The sequence below is a fragment of the Poecilia reticulata genome, chromosome 3 (assembly GCF_904066995.2).
Source record: "Poecilia reticulata chromosome 3, P_reticulata-male-v2, whole genome shotgun sequence".
NCBI classification, from domain to species: Eukaryota; Metazoa; Chordata; class Actinopteri; order Cyprinodontiformes; family Poeciliidae; genus Poecilia; species Poecilia reticulata.
The window spans coordinates 29,639,008-29,656,877 of NC_088832.1; the positions used below are offsets into that span (position 1 = coordinate 29,639,008).

The window sequence follows — 17,870 nt, forward strand, 5'->3', positions numbered from 1 at the left end:
AATGGACCTTACTTTAATCCCTCTTCTTCTGTCTTTTTTTTTTTTTTGGTTCCATTTATAAAGCCTGACCTCAAGAGAACTCTCAGCAGGAAATTATTTGAACTTGTATTTCTATTTCAGAAATGTACAAAGAAAGGAGTGAGATCTCTGATTATTTGAGCTTGGAAAAGTGTAGCTGTTTCACTTTATAAAATGTAGATGAACCCTGTCAGTCAGCAGGCTTATACAACTGAATATGTGTGGGAAAATATATACAGAAAAGCAGGTAAATTAAGGATTATAACCTTTTTTCCAAGAAAATATATACTCACAGTTTTGGAATTGCATTCAGATTATAATGTTCTCAATATTCTTAGAGTTGATGTCTTTCTGATTCAAAGAAAAATTTTGTTGTTTTTACAAAGTTTTAATTTTCCAAGTACTGTTCTCACTGTCTTCAAAATCTAATCTAATCTAAATCAAAATTTAATCTAATAATATGGATATAAATCCACTATGGCTAAGTCACAGAAAGAACAGACATTCATTCAGTTTCGATAAAGCTTTTTCTTTTAGTAATAATTACGAAGCTACCAAGCATCCATTCTCCCCTTTGCACCGTAAGGATGAAATACAGATGAGCTAATGCTCTGGATTTTACAGCCGCAAATGAAATATGAGATTGCAAGATTATAGGATTTACTGACAATATGTGGCAATTTGTGGTTGTTGTTTTCCCCAGACCAATTACAACCAGGCAGTAAGAAGAGCTTATTTCAGTTCAGTTCAGCATAAGGCATTAAAACAAGTTGTAAAGAGTTTTCACATTCTTTGACATTTTCTTACATTTGGTCAGGTAAAATCAACAAACTTCAATGTTTTTTTTTTATTGGAAATGTATGTGATGGACCAAAACAATAAAGTGCATGATTGTGACATAAAAATTAAATGACACATTTTTTTGTTTATCTGTGTGGCATGCACTTCTATTCATCACTCCTGATGAATATATTTTCTTACAGCCTTACAGCTGATTCCCTTTATACTTCACCACCTTTTTATCCCAGACTTGTTTAGTGTATTTAGTTTTCTCTATTAAGATATTTGTTCACTAATATTCCCTAACAAACTTTTGAGGCCTTCATAGATCTGCTGAATATATATTGACAATAACTTTCACGCTGTTGGATTCTGTTTACTAATCTTCTGAAGGCAATTGGCTGCACCATAGTTTCTTTTGGCATATGAGAGGGAAAGTAGATGAATATAAAGATACATCACACTTTTTTGATTTTTATATTTATTCTGCTTCACCCATGTTGCACTGTGTGTGTTTGTTTTACACATAAAATCCAGTGAAAGCACATTAAAGTTTGTGCTTGTAATGTGACAAAATTTGTAAAAGTTCAGTGTGAATACTGTGTGAGTTTATGCTGTACTGTACAGTATCTCAGCTCCTGGGTTTCACAGAGCAACTTGTTGTGACCTTGACTTCAATCATGTGAAACCCAGAGACGGATCTGACTCGATGGAGTGACAGGTGCCACCACCCTTACAGGCAGAGGTGGCTCCGGGTTCAGCCTCCTCACACATGTTCCTGCTGCCACAGAAAATGAGCGGAAGCCCAAGGTGAAGAGCCTCCATGTCTGAGGTCGCTGAAAAATGTATGAGGCCATGAGGTGGCACAAATGTGCATTGCATTATTGATAAGGACAGGCGTCGCCAAGACCTCCTGCCTATTCAGCTATTTGGTCTGAACAGAAACCTTTTTTTCCTCTTTTTTTAAGACCGTTTTCCCATTTTTTCTTCCTTTGGCATGTTTGAAACATTTTTAAACCCCTCACAGGTTTTTAGAGCGCACCATTGTCCCATTTTTCACATCATAGAACAGATTTGTGCAGCTTGTCTCAGCTGTCTAAGTGGAGAAGTTAGAAAGAAAATCAAATGTTTCCAGGTGAAAACTTGCAGACGTAGAAAAGCTAAATTCAGCTGGTAACAAAAACTTGCATATGTGTATGTAAGTATTTTTCATAATATGCAGGTGTATCTCAACATATTACAATATCATTAGAAAATGAACATATGAACAGTGTGGATATAATGCATGCAGTTTCATTACCACTTACAGCTAATAAACACCACAAATTCTCAGAATATTTTAATATTACATATAAGACCAATAAAAAGGGATTTAATACAGAAATGATGCATTATGTCACTGTTCTCTTTACCACATTCGTCCAACAATCACTGACACCCTTCATGAGGACGGTTAGGCACAAAATGCCACTGATGCAAAAACTGTGTTCAGAGTGCTGTATCAAAATATATTAATGGAAAGTTGAGTGGAAGGAAAAAGTTCATCCATACATGTTTCATTAGAACCTTTAGGCAATTTAGAGACTATTTAACCTAAACAACATCCAGTAAATACCAGACTCTTGGTGCTGTGTCAAGTATAGTGGAAGAAAAATATGTTAGAAAAAGATGCACAAACAAGAGTTAGAACTGTTCTCTTGACTCCAAATTTCTTTTTAATGAACAGCTTAAAGGAGATACTGATTTCATTTTCTCGCAGCACATGCCTCCAATGCCAAAAGTATCAGTACTTTGGTATCTTTGTACATGAGTGACCACCAAACTCACCCACCAAAACCTAAGAGAAAATCTAAGAGAAAAAGAGCATCAGATGTAGCAATGCAGACACGCTGAAGGTCACTAATAAAGCAACTTGGCCTTCCTTAACATATCAACAGTGAAATTGACCAGTCGCCTTCATTCCATGCCTCATTGCTGCAAAGTTTTATTAAAAGGAGACCTGAATAGTTATTGAGTGCATATACAGTATGGCACATAGACATAATTTTCAGTACACTGGCATTTCTACATTATCTAATGTTCTAATTTTCTGAAAACGGATATCTGGGCTGATTCATTAAGCTATAATGTTTAAAATGACAAACATTTTGTGTATAATGAATCTAAATAATGAGTTTTACTTGTTAAATTGGATGTAATTTGTTGAGATACAAGTAATGAAAATATCCAGTGCTAGGTTGTTATTAAATAATATTAGTGACTAATAGCTTGGCATGGATCATCCCAGTTATTTTACAGTTTGTCCATATTTGAAATAATAGGCACACAGTATCTGATGCCTGAATAAAAGTCACACGGGGGTCATCATCATTTTGGCTGATGACTTCTCAGTTTCAGCTGCTGTGGATTCATAATGCAGAGAGCATCATTCACAAAGCAATCCAATATGCTGGAGGTGGAGATAAGCTGTCAGGCTGTTCCTGCTATGAGTGCCGCTCGGTTCAAATCAAAGTCATAAACCTCAATAAACACGACAGCAGACCTCCCTGGTGAGATTCATCCTGATTACACAAATAGAGGGTCCACAAACACAGGAATATGATAACGCTACAAAGACCTGTCAGCTCTAAAAACAGCCCCACATTCATTTTATCAACAACACTGCTGTGTCCTGGTTTCTGTCTCTGCTGGACCGTAACGTGATAAGGAGCTCTGAACTCCGATTGGGAAACCAGCTGGGAATCTAAAAATGCTGCTATTGATGTGTTTGCCTTTTTAAGTGTGGCTCTGAGTAACCTAACACCCTCCTACCAGCGCAGTGTTCATGCTGAAGATTCATCAGACGCATTTTACAGAGCTATGTTTTTTTCTTAAATAAGTGTTTGCAGAATCATGAAACTGGAAAGAAATGCATTAGGGGAAGTATTTGTCCCATTCCCTTCAAACTGTGATAGACTTAATGATTTTGCTCTGAAATGGAAGCCAGAGGGGCAGTAATGGAGCAGTCTCATAAAGTTTTGTTTGCTTCAGTTTGTAGCTTAGCAATCCTGCATTTCTGACTCGCCTATGAAATGCTTTTTAGTTTTGAAATATGCCCCCCATTCAGTCTCCATAAAAAGAAACTTGAATCTTGATGTATTCTCTGTAATCTCTGAATTTACAGCAAGCGAATTCCTAAAACTAGAACTGCACTCATCCATTTAAATCTGTATTTATATATTCTTCTTTATTCATTCTTAATGGTTGTCCTTTAATTGAACTCTGTAGGTTTTTTCTCTGGTTTGTTTATTTGCATGCAGGAAGGGAGAACGACCGCCAGCTCTATCTTGAAATTACATGATTTGTAAAGTACAGACTTGCATAGAAGGTGCCTAAAGCCTTGTTTATGCTCCTGTTTGTCATAGATAACACTATGTGAATATGCATATAAATATACCAGGATATATTGGTGGGTGGTTACAAGTAAGAATTTTGTGTGTATTGATTAACCCTTGTGTTGTCTTGTGGGTCAAAAGTGACCCACTAGCATGTTTAGCTGTAGAAAAAATACCCTAAACAATCTTTTCCTGACTTGAAATTTTATGACTTTTCCTAAATTGACCCCATCATTAGAAAAAGTGATACTTTGTTTTTGTTTATGTTTCCATTTAGGCTGTACACCACTAGGGTACAAGGATTTTCTTATGGGTCATTTCTGACCTGTGACTTATAAAACCACTTAAACAGCAGAAAAAAGTTCAAAGGTCACACAGAAACTGTCTCTAATACATACACACACACCTACACACGCACACTGGTACACTAATGTGTGTATTCGTGTGTGTGTGTGTGTATATATATATATATATATATATATATATATATATATATATATATATATATATATATATATATATAACATATATATATCACATATCAGAAATATGTGCCTGTTTGATTCTCGTATAAAGCAATCACCCATTCCTTTTTTCTTCATAAATACACCATATATCTGCTATTTAGCACCTTAAACATGCCTGCTCTGTAGTCTTACAGTAAAACAGTGACTTTCCAAGGATTCGATATCCTTCAATAAAAATATATTAGATTCACGACATCTTTTTAAAATAGTATGTTTAGCAAAATTTTTATTGTGTTCCTTTTGTAGAAAAAAAATAGGTGTTGGAGAATTAATTTAAAAGTTGTAAAAGTATGACACTATTGAAGCGTTTTCCAAGTCTACATAAGCATGGAAAAAGAGGAGTACTGGGAAAAAATCCACCAATCCTTTCATCTATTGTTTGCTTATTGGATTGCTTTATGAATTATCATAATCCCTATTCCTTTTTCTGTCATTTATTATTTTCCCTAATACAAACGCTGTAATTTTCTCTGCTGTCTTTTTTAAGTCCAGAGCTTACATTTCCAATAAGAAGAAAAAACATGGAATAGATGAGGTGGAAGTTCAGTGAGGTAGAAAAAACCCCATTTCAGATCATGTTAAACACATGTCTACAATATGTCTACAATATGTCTGAGTTTAATTTGAAGCATTCGATGATTGAAAGAGATTTTATGTTGAAGTGTTGTGCAAGGACAAATTCTCATAATGCATATTTTTGTTGCATATAGGAAACATTTATGTATTTTCCTTCACTAAAGCCTAGTGTTGCATTACTTAACACCTCCCACACTGCTCAAAAAATGTTCTATTTTTAGGCAGCAGATTACTGGCACACTGTAAAATGTATTGATCCAAAGCTCCTGGCACGCTGGGGGCTTTTAATTTGCTGTGCCATTATTGCTGTAGCTTAAGTGATTTATCCAAGGGGTTCATCAGCCCAATCTTTATGTGCTGCTTGAATTCTAGGGACCTTAAGCATCCTTCCCTTTTAGTCTGCGCCCCAGGTGGCCCCGACCTTATCAGAGGTAATCCGGCTCTTAGAGCATTGTTATGTTTTGGATATAAAAACAGAAGCAGGTGCCAATCAGGAAGAGATGATCCACAGAGAGCTCTATTCTTTCTACCCTTATCTCATTAATGTTTTAAGCCATGAATGTATGTGATTTATTTCTAATCTCAGTGCTGGGCAGTCTAAAAGATTTTCTGTTGTATACTTGCTAACGGTTTGTGTTTTTTTTTTTTCCCTTGTCTGTGTCCAGGAGCAGCCAGGGCTTCATGCACATGAAACTGTCACGGACCAAGGAGAACAAGTACATCCTGGGCCAGAACAGTGGCCCCTTCGACAGCGTACCTGAGATCATACACTTCTACTCAAGCCGCAAGCTGCCCATTAAGGGGGCTGAACACATGTCCCTGCTGTACCCCGTAGGCATCAGGACACTATAGTGCTGTGGGGCATGTGGCAGGCGTCCGACCCAACGCAGGACTCACTGGGCCCGTCCTCATGCCTCTGGGCTGAAATCACGGGAACATGAACATCGGCATTCAAAACTGCTGATTCTGACTCACCTCACTGGCTGACGGATTCCAAACGGGTTTCGAAGGCCACTTTCATACTATCATACAAACAGACTCAATATTCCAGATGTTTTTATTACTTTGTTGTGTTTTATTTATGCGGACGTACTCTTATCACATTGGAGACTGATTATCTGATGAGCATCATTTCAGTAATTGTTGAGCTGAGAGCTCATAGCACTTAACATTCAAAGAAAAGAGAGGTACAACACATCATTGGTCACTGGGGTCAGTCTTTTCTCCTAAACTATTGTACCTGTTCCAGCTGTTTGAGCGTCTCATTTGGATAGGCACTGTTGTTGCTTTACTTTTATTTCAAAGGGGACTTGAAGAGAAAACAAGGGCGACAACATTTATGATGCCTGTTGCACAATATTGTCCACGCAGACCTTGCGCAGCAACCCAGATATTGAATAACGTGACCGGGTATGAATCCCCAGCTGCGGGTAAACAACAGGCCTGCGAGCTGAGCAGACTGATGTCTCTATGTTGTCATAGTGCATGTTGTCTGCTATCCATCACTGGGTGGGTGTATCACGCCAGTGACAATGTAAGTACCACGATGGTGAGACAGGCAGGAAAAGCATGATGGATGGGTCAACCCATCTGACACAGTAAAATTGGCCAAGGCTGGAGACCGGAGCCTGTCCAAATGGACCAAATTATCCCCCTACCCCTGCGTGGAATGGCTTTGCATGGGGGAGAATGAAATATGCCTGCATTGTCTACCTCAGAAAATCAATTTCATTCCCCCATCTGCAGATCAATAGGTACAATGGGACATCGAACTGCTCTCCCTGTGACATTCCCAATCACCTTAAAACTGTGTCGTTGGTTTTAGGAACATATTTTTTTTTCTTTCTTTATAAAAATGATCAGAATTATAAGAACAAGCCTTTTTGTTTCAGATCAGGAAATGTATGTATCGTCACTGTTATAAATACTATGTGATGTCAGTAACAAATGTTTGCTTAATGCCTTATAATGCATGGGGTCAAATAAGTCAGCTTAGATCAGCTAATTTCCCAATCCTGCTTTCAGCGATTGTTCTGTGACTGTTATTTATTCTGGGTAATTATTACCGACGTTTTTCCGCTTCAACCTGTTCGCCCTCCTTGTTCTGATGGAATCTTGGGGTTTTTAGGAACTTTGCGTTGTTTTCTTGTCTCCTGCCCTGCTAAGTGCACGCTTGCCTCTGAGACACATGTCCAACAAAGTTGTCAAGCACTCGCCCACCCACCAACCCACCCGGCCGACACATCAATCACAGCACTGCCTATCCGAACCATTTGAACACCTTCCTTTAGCCGATCATGCTACCACTTTGCATTAAAACCTTCAGATGTCCACCTGTACACTGTTTAAATGCAAGAGAATGTGTTCACATTCAGTCTAACCCTGCAGAGACCTGCTTACTGCTTGTGCTCAAACATTTCTGGATGCTAGATCTTTGTTTCACCTCTAAATTCTAAAAAGAAGCACTTATAGGTGATTTTTTTTTTCTTCTTTTTTTTTTTTTTTTACTTTTGTTATGTATCTTTTTAGCACCTCAAAGCAGCACTGTTAGGCTTTTGGTCCAATCTTTCTACTTTGTCCCAAACCAAAAATCATTCTTATGACAGAGCACATGGATTTGTTCAAAGCGTGACATCATAAATGTAGTCTAATACGCATGTTTCAAGTACTGTATAGTGCTTTATTGAGCACGTAACAGCAAAATGGTTTAGGCTGGAAATGACCCAAGATATCTGAAACAATTTATTTTAAAAGTAGAATACATTTTGGCTTTCACCATTACTCCTGCTGTGTGCTATGCAACTGTAAACTGCAGTCATTAAAAGGGGAAACTGGGTGGAGTTTGTGCCTCAGTGAAAAGCTTATGATGGTACAATAGGTCCGGCAGGAGGAGGAGGAGACGTAATCGGGAGAGTGACCCGGTTAGAGGCGTCGGAAGTGGGCAGACAGACGTTGCATTCTGAGGGTGTGTCTTTGTGCTTTAATGAGGAATAGTATGTTGTCATTGTGGACCTGTGTTCTCTTGAGAGAAGATATCTGAAGATAGAAAGCTAATTTTAAGATAAACTATGTATCATGTCTTTTTTTGTCGCGAATGTTCAGGGTTTAGCAGATATGATTATGATAGAAGTGGCTCTTTATTTAGTTCCTGCTGCTGATGAGTACTACTCTACTAAAGGAAAGAGCCCATGTATGATGGCAGCACTGCCTGCTGAGAGGCCTTAGCTTTGGGAAAAAGGAAAGGAGACTTGTAGTGGAGCTGGAGAACAAGGGAGTTGGAGGGAAGGGAGTTGTGATGAGGGAGAGGAATTTGCTGCAGTCAGCAGAGACATTCTTAACATCCTTGTATTTCTATTATAGAAACCTGAAAGAGCCCCTCTCTCCATCGGAAGTGTCTTAAAGGTTATGTGTGTGTGTGCGCGCGCGTGTGTGTGTGTGTGTGTGTGTTGAAAAGCTGTTGTGCATGCATAAAGCCATGAACTGGGTGTGTGAATGCGCGTGTGTGTCTGCGTACATCAGCCATTGACTCGCCCCGGGTCTTCTCTCTTGTTATTGCTTTATCGTGGTAACGTGGCATGTCTGAGTTTTTCTTGTGTACATTTTCGTGCCACGTATGTATGCACTAGTGTAACGCATCTCTGTAAAGTCCCCCATGGCCAAATGTATATACTGAATGTATTAAATGGGGACGTAGAGGCATCATGGTGCAAAATAAATAAAGTTGGGTTTATGAGTTTAACATGTACTATGATATTGTGTTTTTCCTGTCTGAACCCTCACACAACAACATCAGAAGAAAATTATTTTGTGAGGGAAAAGCCTCCTCCAGTATCTCTACCAGCACTGGTTACCATGGTGAAGCCTCTCAATATTTAGGGAAGATGAACCACGGTTTGAATCAAGGACAGAATCCAGCACCAGTATTCAGCCACTTGTTGTTTATTAATCCTTGTTGCTGCCAGGTTATACAGGTTATATTCAGTGCTTTGCAAAAGTTTGTTGCTATTCATCTGGCTCACAAATTGTCACATTTCAACCAAGTCTTCTATTTGGATTTAGACTAAGGCAAAATAGTGTCTAACTTGGAGAGGAAAGAAACTGTTTTTATCACAGTATCCAAAACTTATAAATGCCTTCAGAAGTCTCCCAATTGGTCAATAGGTTGTGTGTTATTTATTCTTCTTATGAATCCTCTTCAAGGAAGCATAATAGATTCCTGTAAAAAAAAAAAAAAAACTTCACTAACTGCTTGAGTAGTGTCAAATACACAGTGGTGAGATAAGGCTTTTTAGTTTTACTTCTGCATTCCCCAGTCTGCAACAATGCTAAAACAAAATATTCAGTTTACTTTTGCAATACAGCAGCAGTAAAATCTATTTTCAATGCGTTCGTTTGTCACCAAACACAGCCCCACTGTTCACCTAAAGGCTGGCAGTTTAGCGCTCATTACAGCTGAAGGCAGCTTAAACAGTTAAGTCCCTTGCCTCCTTCTCTGTGATTGCTTTTGGAACCACTGTATTGTGACGGTAAAGCAGTTTTTACCAACACATTTTGGCCAGAACGCAGCTGGCTGACATGCGGAAGGAGCACACGCAGGGGGCTGATGAAAGCATTTCCAGTTCTGTGATTGTTGGCAGAAACCTGTGCTGCACAAACCTCAAAGTTGGCTCGCACAATAACCCCAGAATTTATTTGTTAATTTGACTGTGTGCAATATTGAATTTTAATTTTCTCTCTGTTTAAGCAAAACAAAACTTAAAAAATAAAAAGAAGAAAACAAACGTCAAAAATCAATGGAAATAGAAACTGTAATTTTAGATTTTGCCAAGAATTTCACAATACTCAATTAAATCATCAACTTCAGTTAAAACAAAACCTAGGGATGGTATTTCAGACTTACTTTGAAGTGCAGTCTTTGCCCTGCACTCTGCTGCAGTCTCTTTCTCTTCCAGAGAAACTCCATCAAGGGGTTAAAGTACCTGGGATAAAATGCATCAAAGAAGCTTTGTGGACAAAGTAAGTGTTGAAAAAGAGGCAGAAAGAATAAGAAGCCTGGCTTGAAAGCAATGAGTGGGCGATGAGGGTACAAAACAGCCTTGTATCTAACGGAACCGCATTTCATATTCTGTTCAGTCATACCCAGTGGAAACCAATCTCAGGTGACAGACCTGACGTCACATGAGTTGCCTTCTTTCAGAGAGACAAAAGCGTACGGAGGCCATTATGCTAACCCGATCCTTTCCTCCTGCTTTGAGATGTTTGAGGATTCCATCCACATAGAAGAGTGTCTGCATTGTTCTGCATGTCTGTGGAGGCTTGATTAGACAAGCTTCCTCACAATTTCAACACGCCTGGCGCTGATTATTTCCTCTGGCCCGCTATGCTGCCAGTAATGACAGAGTGCAGGACCCTTGCTCATTATCTAAAAATCCCAGGTGCCATGGGAGTAATTGGGCAGAACTGGGCCTAGTTCAAAACACTGGGATTGATTCATAAGGGACGCTTCTTGTTTATGCCGCTTCCTGCCTCTGCCCACAAGTGGTCTTTCAAAATGATCCATCTATCATTCAAGCAACATCATAGAACTGACGAAAACATGCTGGACAATTCTAACTCTCAATTATTGTCTCCTCAGAATTACTGAAAACTTCTATAATCAAAAGTTCATTGGAAAGGCAAAACACAGTTTGTCACACTTTTTCAAGGTAAAAGTGTGACAAAACTCTATATAAGTCCTCTATGATTACGTGTAATTTTAGCCTTACAAAATTAACATTTGAATGTTTTATCCTATTGTAACCACTAAAACATCTTTTTGCACCAGTTTAGTTGAACACACTAATTAAATGTTTTTGGAGTTAGTCAAGATTTTCGTATTCAGATGATTAAGAAAAGAAACAGGTAAAAAGAGCCTCCATGATGTTGATCCGTATCTATCAGATCACACACAATCATCTGCAGTCTTACATTCAGAAACAAAATGGACCTTGATGTGGTGTGTCAAAGAGTCTTTACAATCACATCCACAATAGTGTTCGGTGCACCATTTATGGATCTCCAAGACAACTTTGTAATGTAATTTGGCTCAGAAAATTGTCCACAATAGTGTGAAGGCTCTGCTTAGAGTCAGTCGGTGTACTGAAAAGCATGTAAGTGATATGCTACCCTGGATATACATTGTATTTAATGATGCATCTGCTTTCAAAGCTTAACAGCGACTGAAGTGTTAGAAAGCAGGTCTATATATTTTATCTGCTTAGTTTAAATGCTAGTGTCTCGCAGAGAAACCACATCTGTCTCCTCTTTAATTTGCTTGAAAGCCGGCGTTGCTTTTATTCTCTACTGCTTTTATTGAAGCGGTGACACTTTTTGCTTCAGCACAATAGAAATATCTTGTTTTTTAAAACACCCTTGAAGGCAGTTTGAGGTGGAAATTGCCCGCAGGTGCCTACTAAAAAATAGTAACAAGGACAGACGGACACAAAGCGCTGTTTGGGTGCCGTGTTCATGAAAGGCCAATCCACTGATTGAGCTGTCACATTCACAGATGCAGCAATAAAACTAAGCAGGGCAATTACTGTAGATGGAGGATGGTGGGCTGTGGAAAGTCATGAGAATGGGGGGGGGGGACGTACTGTGTCTTCCCCTAAAATACCCAAATGGGAGACAACAAGACAAAGCAAATGTATCTGTCTGTAATAAGGCTGGGAGGGGGTTTGAAAAAAAGAGGGTTCAGCTAATGGTTACAGTGTTCTAACAATGAGAGTTACATCTCAGCGGATGGTAATGAAGCTATCAGCATATCTGTGCAGCTTTTATGTCCCAAGCTGGATAATCACGATGTCCTCTTTGAAATATGAGGAACAAAGCTATGATTAAAAAAAATTCATCACCAAACGCTTCAGCAGAGGGTACGTCAAGGACGTAAATTTAAATTTGGGAAAGAAAAACAAAAAAAAGATAATACTGACATGTTTGTTTTGGTGAACAACTACATTGCCATCTAGTGTACATGTTGGGGGACTACATCGCCTGCATATTTTCCTATAACTTGTCACATTAGTAATTATAATCACTGAAAACAACGAATCTGTTTCTAAGACCTGTGGAGCTTCGTTTTAACTGTTCTGTTCATTAATTAAAATTGAATGGTGCCCTGGTGCAACAACCACACGGTGTAAAATGTAATTTCCTCATTATTTGTTGGCATTTAGACATCTTCACCATGTATTTCTGCTCTTGTTGTGTCAGTGGGATATGGATTTTGAGTCTTGAGACCTCCAGCAAATATGAGCCTGAGGGCAGTCTGGACACTGCCATCTGTTGCCTCCAGCGCCCTCAGCAGCAGCTCCATGTCCTCCATGTCCCTGAACAGTTGATGCTGGAGCTGCCAATGGTGAACACAACCCAACAAATAGTCTTTTTTTTTTTTTTAGACATAACCTGGGGACCTTTTAGCATCATTATCTCATCAATGAAATGATCACAATGGGGAGTTATAGTTGCTTTGTTCACTTGAGGAGAAGACTGTAGAGTACATCACAACTGACCACTGCCAACTGAAATCTGGGCTGTGTCACTGTTATTATAAAAAGCTAAAAAAAAAAAAAAAAAAGTAGGTTTTCAGGAAGGAGTTCTGAACATTGCTGAATTCTTACTAAATTATTTATAGTAAACTCAGGGCTGACTGGAGCAATACAAAAAATTCAAATCACTTTGTTACAGAGGCTTGGACTCCACTCTTTACACATTTTCAAAGAAAAATGATTGAAAGTTATCTGTGATTCAGAAAAAGAAAACGAAAACGTTCTGCCAATAAACAGATAAAAACTAAGTTGCTGCATACATTTTTTACCCCCATCTTTCATTGCTCCTCTCAATTCTGCTGACTTTGAGTGAACTGTATCCCTTACTCTATGCATTTTTTCTAAAAGAGAGGTAAAATACAAGGTGAGGGAAAATAATAATGGTTTATAACATCTGTCACGGATGTCTAACTGGGCTGGTTTCAAGATTATTTTCAACTTAAGGTTTAGCTTTCGTGGATGTATTTTGTCCCAGACTGCTGTTGTTTATCACACATTTTAGAGGAAGGAATTGGTATTGGAAGTCTCTAAAAACAGTTTACAAAAACGGGAAAGAAAAATTAATAAATGTAATATTTGCCCCTTTTTTTAATTAAAAACGTTTCACCAAGCAAGTGCTGGAACCTTTCAGTGCAACATTTAAAGGTTTAGCAGGCATAGATAACAAATTTAGATCTACACAAAAAGAAAAATATTAAAAAATAAATAAGTAACATTCTGTTTGAGTGACAATGCTAAAAGACTAAAGCCCAAATTTCATCATAACATGAAATAAATTTTACAAAGGTTTGTAAAATTCTTAAATGTGTTATTGAATCTAGTAATATAATATCAAGAAAAATTACAGAAACAGAATATGTTTTCAGATAAATCATCCATGTTACAAGACAATAGCACATGAGAACATGTAAAACCAGACGGGGGCGGTAGTGCGTCAAAATAAAACTACATAGGTATCAGTGGAATACCAACGAAGAAGAAGCTTGGCCGTGATTGGTCGATTGGGTAGCATGGCGTTTGAATGAAAGCAGGAAGAGCTGTAACAGCAAAGGAAAGAGGTTATCTCTATTTAGCTACTCTAGTGAGTTCTGTTACCCTCCAAACCTGTCATTTCTAGTCTTATTTATTCTCAGAGTATGACTTAGAAGTCAAAGACGGTATGTCCGGTGAGGTAAGAACTTCTTAGTGTTTATTTTCAGTGATGCTAACAGTTTGTATCTTAGAGTTAGCTTGGTTTCAGCGAACACACACGGACACATACGTCGGGTAAAAAGCTGCTATTCGTAAGAAAAGTCGTTGATTCCTGGTTGTTCAACTCGCTTTCACTATATGCAACTATTGTCACTGGATAAAAACCAGTCAGGTCCGTCTCCGGTTTGAGAACGCTGTGTCCTTTGGAGTCCAGGGTCAGCCCGAAACCCACATGACCATATTTACTGTGGACTTTTCAGGAGAACAGGCTTTTATTGAAACAGTGTTATAAAAATAGCGCGTCTCTGTTTGCTGTTGGCCAGAGCCGTTTGATTAATTACCTTTACAAAGTTAGCTTTAGCCAGTCTTGACCTTTGATCCTGTGTGACAGATAAGTGATGCATTTGTTTCCAAATGAAGCCACAGTTTAGATTATTAGATTATTTTAGCATGCCATTTTATGCTGGATGAAACATAAATGTTAGGCTGTGAGCACTACAACCCACTGCTCTTTACTAAAGTATTCATACCTATTAAAGTCTTTAACCCACAGTTTTCAATGTATTTTATTAAATGGGTCAATGGAGTATTAACAAGGTAAGATGCCTAGTTTTCGTTTTTATTTACAAATAATAAGCTAAATATTGTGGCATGCATATGTATTCAGCCCCTTGAATGCTTTTTTTTTGAACAATGCTAAAGTGGGAATAGAATAGAATGTCCCCCTCTTATGGGACAATAAAGGCTATTTCTGTTTCAATATTTCTTAAGAAATATTTACAGCTGGCTAATATTTATTAAGTGTGAAATTATTCCCCACTCTGCTCTAAAAAAAATATCTCCAGCTCAGACAGATTTGACGGGGAAAATGTTGGGCCACAGATTCTCATCTGGCTTTTGGACATCATACTTGTCTGTTACATCTTTAAACAGCTGTTTAATCCTTATTGATTTGTAGTTGTGGGATATCTTTAAGTAGATTCTGACCCACTGTTTTTGTTTTCCCCGCTGTCAGGCAGCTACAGTCTGATGAGGGGGGAACCACAGCTGGCAGGATGCAGCAGAAAGGGAACATCCAAATCATCGAGTGGGAGGACCTCGATAAAAAGAAATTCTACTCCTTTGGGATATTTATGACGATGGCCATTCGGGTCACTGTCTACCCAGCTACACTGATCCGCACACGGTTGCAGGTGCAGAAGGGAAAATCTCTCTACAGTGGGACCTTCGATGCCTTCTTCAAGATCCTTCGGACTGAGGGCGTCCGAGGCCTGTACCGCGGCTTTATGGTGAACACCTTCACAATCGTCTCAGGCCAGGCGTACATAACCACCTACGAGCTGGTGAGGACGTATGTCTCCCAGTACTCTGAGGCCAATACCATCAAGTCGGTGGTGGCCGGGGGCTCTGCCTCCCTGGTCGCTCAAAGCATCACTGTGCCCATAGATGTTGTGTCCCAGCAGCTGATGATGCAGGGCCAGGGGGAGCACCTCACACGTTTCCGCCTCGGTTCCAACTCGGAGAACAGGAAGTCAGCCAGGTTTTTCGGGCAAACCAGGAACATTGTGTCTCAGATTTTTGCTGCGGATGGCTTCAGGGGCTTCTACAGGGGATATGTGGCTTCGTTACTCACTTACATCCCAAACAGTGCCGCCTGGTGGCCTTTCTATCACTTTTATGCCGGTAAGCATTTTTACTTTCTATATATTTTTGCTGATCAGGAGTTTTCAGAAACCTCTGAAGAGATGTTAAACTTTGTGCTGTCTCCATTGTCAGGGCTTCAGAAGAGTGGTAGTTGTGTCTAATAGCTTTGGGTCGGGTTTAGGTGATAAACTGTCTATTTGCGATGTTCAACAGAGCAACTCTCCATACTGGCTCCCAGTGACTGCCCCCACCTGGTCCTTCAGGCTGTGGCTGGACCTTTAGCTGCAGCAACTGCCTCGACTGTCACCAACCCCATGGATGTGGTCAGAGCCAGAGTACAGGTAGTTGTCACTGGTCATTTGCCTGTCTGCATCTATTTTGTCGTTTTTGTGTGAACAGTGGCTGAAATCGCAGACGCAGCAATTTTAGTTTCAGTTTTGAAAGCATGTTATATAATTTATTAAAATAGCATAGTTTGTCCCTGTGAAATCTTTGGTTGGTAAGTGAATAAAAAAACAGACATATTGGTTTTGTATTGTGATGTAAATTAAACCTTGATTTAGGGAAAACGGGAATATTGTGATTTTGGTTTCACACAGTGGTTCATTCAACCATACAAATACAGCTGCATTCAAAAAAAATATATTGATGCAAGTAAACCAGCAGCTCTTCCATCACAAAAATGCATAATGAAAGCACTTGCCTCATAAGAAGCGTTTCCTGATTGATCATGTGTGTTCAGGTTGAAGGGAGGACCTCGATCAATCAAACGTTCAGGGAGCTGATCAGAGAGGAGGGCTGCTGGGGACTGACCAAAGGACTGTCGGCCCGCATCATTTCATCAGCACCCACTGCCATCGTCATGGTGGTTGGCTATGAGACACTGAAAAAACTGAGCCTGCGACCAGAGCTGGTAGATTCAAGACACTGGTAAAAAGAAGAAACAGAAAGTATTTGGACCATGTGCCATTTTTTTAACCCTCATGTTTGACCTCCTGAATTTGTTTCAAGTACAAAACGACATTGGAACTTTATAGCATTGATAAAGTTGAGTTGGTTACCTGTAAAGACGAAGGGATCAGTTTGTGATGCAGCTGAACAAGTTTGTTTCTGTTTGACGTCAACACCATGCCAGCAGTAGGAAAAACTTATTTTTGTTATGTTCAGCCTTCATCGATGAGATGAAATCATCTTTGTGTGACTATTCTCTTGTGTTTGTGTTGTCCTCCTGAAGCAAAGAGCTGATTTTCACTAAAGTTCAGCTCAGAAAGTCAAACTACCGTCTGCAGCAACTAACTTTCTTTGTTTTTTGCCAAACTGTTATTTTTAATTGCCTTTTTTAAAAGGCAATGAAAAATCTGGATAATCTTTGTTTTCATTTCATCTCTGTTGCATATACAAGTACACTATTTTATGAGTATTTTTCAGGAATATTATCCTAGTGTTGGTGATCATTCTGGGTTTATAATTTCTGTCTTTATTATACAGGAAGGTTTGTGTCATTGAAATGTTTTGCTCGTTAAAACTGTCCAACTCTGAGTGAACACCATTACCCTTTTGTGAAATATTTGAGTGCAATAACGTTTTGTCCTTTTCAGTACAAAATGTGTGGATTGGTATATCTTAAAGGAACTCATTTTACCTAATTTATTTTCATTTTGCTGTGATAACCATAGAGCATTTGATGTCGATGTTATTTTGTGAAACTATTGTGGTTCAATGCTGTTTATGCAGTTTGCTGCTGTTGTATGAATGTCCTCATTGAGGAAAAATGTGTTGCAGCTTAGAAGAGAGATTATATTTTAAATGGTCCGCTTAATTTATAGAAATGATCCTATTTTTATGCGTAACATAAATTAGATGCTGTTGAAAAGGAGTGAAAGTAAGAGCAGGTTTTAGTGCGACTAGCAGAAACTTTTTTTAAATTGAAGCCAGAACTGCACAGGCTTTATTTCTTTATATTCAGATTTGTTGAGATTCTGTGAACTACTGAGACGATAGAACTGCAACTTGCTGATCTCCAGTCAAATGATACTAACTTTCAATTTTGAGTGTTTTGTTTTGTTTTTGTACAGCTCCGAGTATCACTGAAAGTGTTTTTCATTTTTTGTGATTGACCAGTGCAACTGTCGTTGATGCCTCTCTGCTCTAAAATACATGTGGTTTTAACAACA

The 17,870-nt window shown here is 38.8% G+C and overlaps 2 protein-coding genes across 6 annotated transcripts in view; both read left to right on the forward strand.

Annotated features, from left to right (window-relative positions):
• Window positions 1–9,014, forward strand: part of shf (Src homology 2 domain containing F) — a 100,153-nt gene extending 91,139 nt beyond the window's left edge. For all 5 annotated transcript variants that reach the window (XM_081605429.1, XM_008405637.3, XM_008405635.3 and 2 more), the window contains one exon: window positions 5,941–9,014. In XM_081605429.1, coding sequence (XP_081461555.1) covers window positions 5,941–6,127 — 187 coding nt within the window. In that variant the 3' untranslated portion in view covers window positions 6,128–9,014. The remainder of the gene's footprint in view (window positions 1–5,940) is intronic.
• Window positions 9,015–13,822: 4,808 nt separating this feature from the next.
• Window positions 13,823–17,870, forward strand: slc25a44b (solute carrier family 25 member 44b). The gene is made up of 4 exons (XM_008405639.3): window positions 13,823–14,032; window positions 15,068–15,735; window positions 15,910–16,037; window positions 16,439–17,870. Exons 2-4 carry the CDS (start codon window positions 15,108–15,110, stop codon window positions 16,628–16,630), a joined length of 948 nt encoding a protein of 315 aa, XP_008403861.1. The 5' UTR covers window positions 13,823–14,032; window positions 15,068–15,107; the 3' UTR covers window positions 16,631–17,870.

What these genes read in the sequence shown, in the direction of transcription:
- slc25a44b (XM_008405639.3), top strand. Translation starts at nt 15,108, where the DNA reads ATGCAGCAGAAAGGGAACATCCAAATCATCGAGTGGGAGGACCTCGAT. An exon ending in TTTCTATCACTTTTATGCCG is followed by an intron (nt 15,736 to 15,909) that starts GTAAGCATTTTT and finishes GATGTTCAACAG; the next exon opens with AGCAACTCTCCATACTGGCT. An exon ending in TGGTCAGAGCCAGAGTACAG is followed by an intron (nt 16,038 to 16,438) that starts GTAGTTGTCACT and finishes ATGTGTGTTCAG; the next exon opens with GTTGAAGGGAGGACCTCGAT.